The 3,355-nt window shown below is 40.5% G+C and overlaps 1 protein-coding gene across 1 annotated transcript in view; it reads left to right on the top strand.

Moving 5' to 3' along the window:
- CPS1 (carbamoyl-phosphate synthase 1, mitochondrial) overlaps positions 1-3,355 on the top strand; it is a 35,853-nt gene that overhangs the window by 21,593 nt on the left and 10,905 nt on the right. The window contains exons 13-15 of the mRNA XM_010182116.1: positions 1,202-1,391; positions 2,074-2,231; positions 3,069-3,197. Coding sequence (XP_010180418.1) covers positions 1,202-1,391; positions 2,074-2,231; positions 3,069-3,197 — 477 coding nt within the window. The remainder of the gene's footprint in view (positions 1-1,201; positions 1,392-2,073; positions 2,232-3,068; positions 3,198-3,355) is intronic.

A 3,355-nucleotide genomic window follows, 5' to 3' on the forward strand; every position in this document is an offset into this window, starting at 1 on the left:
AATTTGCGGCAAATCTTTAAGGTAGTATTTTAAATTATCATAAAAAGGTGAAGAAATGTTGCCTAATACCTGAACTGAACAGTCAGACCTCAGTGAGAATCCTGCTGCTCTAGGTGAGCTGTATCTTTGTTCAGCCAAACCAATGGGTCAAGTAATCATAAATTTTAAATAAACGTTAAATTTTAAATTAATTAAATTTTAAATAATGACGTTTTCATGCTTATTGTGAACTGGGGAAAAAGAACAATTTCTGTACTGGTCCCAGCAGCACTTCTGTGGTGCTTGCTCAAGGAATGGCTGTCTTAGTCTACCAACCTTCTTCCTCTTTCTCTATGTTCTTTTAATCTCAGTCATGGTTCCTGTTTTTAATAAGACTCGTTGTTTCTTAACTTCTACAACTTCCATATAGCACATATATTTCTCCTAAAATGTATTTTGCATCTATAATTAGCATTGTTGGCAAATGGTTGGTTTGTTTGTAGAAGTTTATTACTTTACAAGAAGCTGATGGAGATTAGAAGGAGTTTCCATAAAAACGAGGCCACAGCCTTTGCTCTTCCCAGTCCATCTTTTCAACAAAGCTATTATTATTACTAGACATTGTTCATTATCTGCTTGTGGTTGACATGGTTTTTAAGGCTGGCCACATTCTGGTCTCGTTGTTATTAGCAGAGCTTGGTTAGCTTCCTCTTTATGTACTAATATTTCAAGAGTGAAAAGAGCTGATCTGCTTAGGCCTGGCTTTTCTGTCATTGAGCAAACTGCAGTGAATTTCTGTCTGCAGTCAAGAAGTGGCACAATTCCTGTTGATATAGCAGAAAACAGGTAAACTTTATTACCACTCTATCTTAATTTCTCTTCTGTGACAGAGGAAAAAAAAGCATGAAGTTTTGGTTAACCTTTGTCTTGCATATAGAGGCAGAATTTGTCTTTTAGTATGTGCAATATCAGATAAAAAGGGAGATAAAAAATCTCCATTCCGTCAAGATTCACAGACAGGCAGAGGCATGAAAGTAAAGAACTGGCATTAGCTCAGCCAGGTACGAGATACCACAAATCCCATATGGGAGAGTACATAAGGAACCAAGGTTTCTCATTTCTGTTGTTGGCGAATTGCTTGTTGAATCCCATCTCTCCTTGCTGCTGCTGTTAGCTCTTTTTCTACATTCGCCTATTTTTAATGCAGGTTTTCATTTTTCAGGAAGAAAACGTGAAAATTGTTCTCATGAATCCCAATATTGCTTCAGTGCAGACCAATGAGACTGGCTTAAAGCAGGCTGATGCTGTCTACTTCCTCCCCATCACTCCACAGTTTGTCACCGAGGTCATCAAGGCGGAGCGTCCCGATGGATTAATTCTGGGCATGGGTGGCCAAACTGCTCTCAACTGTGGTGAGTATGATACAGGTACCTTGGCAATCCTTGCAGGTTTTTACTGTGTGTTCAACAGACATGCAAAACCCACGTGCCTGATACACTGCCCAGGTTACTAAGGGATGCAGGCAGAGATACTGACCATAGGAGAGTGGGTAATAGCTGAACTGTGAACATCAGCTTCATTTAGCTTCTTGCAACAGTATCCAACTGCACTGCTTTGTTTCATGTTGCAGATGATGGACAAGAAATAACTTTAGTAATAGTCCAGGTTTTATAGATTTAAGGTCAGAAACTTTCATGTTGTGGTTCCCAGGTGATGGAGGACAGAACAAGGGGAAACGGCACCAAGCTGTGCCAAGGGAGGTTCAGGTTAGAGATAAGGAGGAAGTTCTTTACTGAGAGGGTCGTCAGAAGCTGGAACAGGCTGCCCAGGGAGGTGGTGGAGTCACCATCCCTGGATGTGTTTAAAGAGCGGGTAGACGAGGTACTTAAGGATATGGTTTAGGGGGTAGACAGGAACGGCTGGACGTGATGATCTCAGAGGGCTTTTCCAACCGAGCGATTCTGTGATTCTGTGATTCTAATACTGACAAAGAATAATAAAATTTGCTGTTGATGAGGCCAGACCAGACGGCAGCCAGTCAGATATCTCCGAATACTTTCTTCTTCATCTACCGTGGCTTTTTTTGCTCTGCAGGGGTGGAACTCTTCAAGCAAGGAGTCCTGCAGGAGTATGGTGTGAAGGTCCTGGGTACCTCAGTTGAATCCATCATGGCTACTGAGGATAGAAAGCTGTTTTCCGATAAACTGACTGAGTTAAACGAAAAGATTGCTCCTAGCTTTGCAGTGGAATCGGTAAATCAGATAATTTTGAAGATTCAATTACTGTTGCTGTTGTCCGTTTAAGTTATTTTTAAAAGTTTTTTAGTTTTGTTGAGTGAAATCTGAATGCACCTGTGGATACTGTAGCTTGTATGCTCTCATCAGCACTCCACAGTGGTTGGTGCTGGTTCACCATGACTTAAAATGAGTGAAAATGCAATTAAGCACTTGGAAAGCCTAAGCTAATTTACCTATTGACAAGAAAAATAAATTAGGTTGGATTGGCTTCTGTGCCAGAGCACAAAAATAGATAACATTTCAGTGGCCAGGTTTTTTGTGGGGTTTGTTTTTCTTTTTTTGTTTTTCTTTTGTATCCTACATCAACCATTACACTTAGGATTTCAGGTCCTCCAAGTCAGCAGTACTGAAATTGTGCTTGAGGATGGGAGTGTGAAAACAAAAAATTAGTTCAGTGGGAAGGCCTGGTTGAGTTTGGAGGAAAACAAATAAGTCTTAAACTAGGTTGTCAGGTGGAAGGGCTATTTCATGCGTCTGATTTTCTTAGGTATTCTTTCTTATATTCTAATAGTCACAGTCCATCTGTGAAGACAGACCTGGTGAGGACACTGTCCATGCAAAGTCAGCAAGAACGTCCGCACGTAACTAAGGACAGAAGTCACTTCCTTGAGCCCATGTTCCAGATTGTAACAAAGCAGTGTTACAAAGCCAACTTTTAATATTTTCATTTTACCTTCAGGCAACTTAGCGTTCTGTTGATGGGATTTCCAGTTAACCCTGTAACCAGAGTTGAAGACTTTATTCATCTTAACTGTTCTTGAATCTCTGAAATGTATTTCCCTCTCCTTTAAGATTGAAGATGCTCTGAAGGCAGCTGAAGAGATTAGCTACCCAGTCATGATACGCTCTGCTTATGCTCTTGGTGGTCTGGGCTCAGGCATATGTGCTGATAAGGAAAGTTTGCTGGACCTTGGTACGAAGGTAGGTCTGCGATTTCAAGCTCTGGGAATAGTGTGGACATCTAATTTTCTTAGCTGTTCTTGTAATAGTCAGACACTGGGATTGAATGTACCCCAACTTTTATCTTATCTGTAAAATGTTATCCTGATTCATTCTAATGCCCTCTTTTCATAATTCCT

This window comes from Mesitornis unicolor, unplaced genomic scaffold (assembly GCF_000695765.1).
Source record: "Mesitornis unicolor isolate BGI_N332 unplaced genomic scaffold, ASM69576v1 scaffold25930, whole genome shotgun sequence".
NCBI classification, from domain to species: Eukaryota; Metazoa; Chordata; class Aves; order Mesitornithiformes; family Mesitornithidae; genus Mesitornis; species Mesitornis unicolor.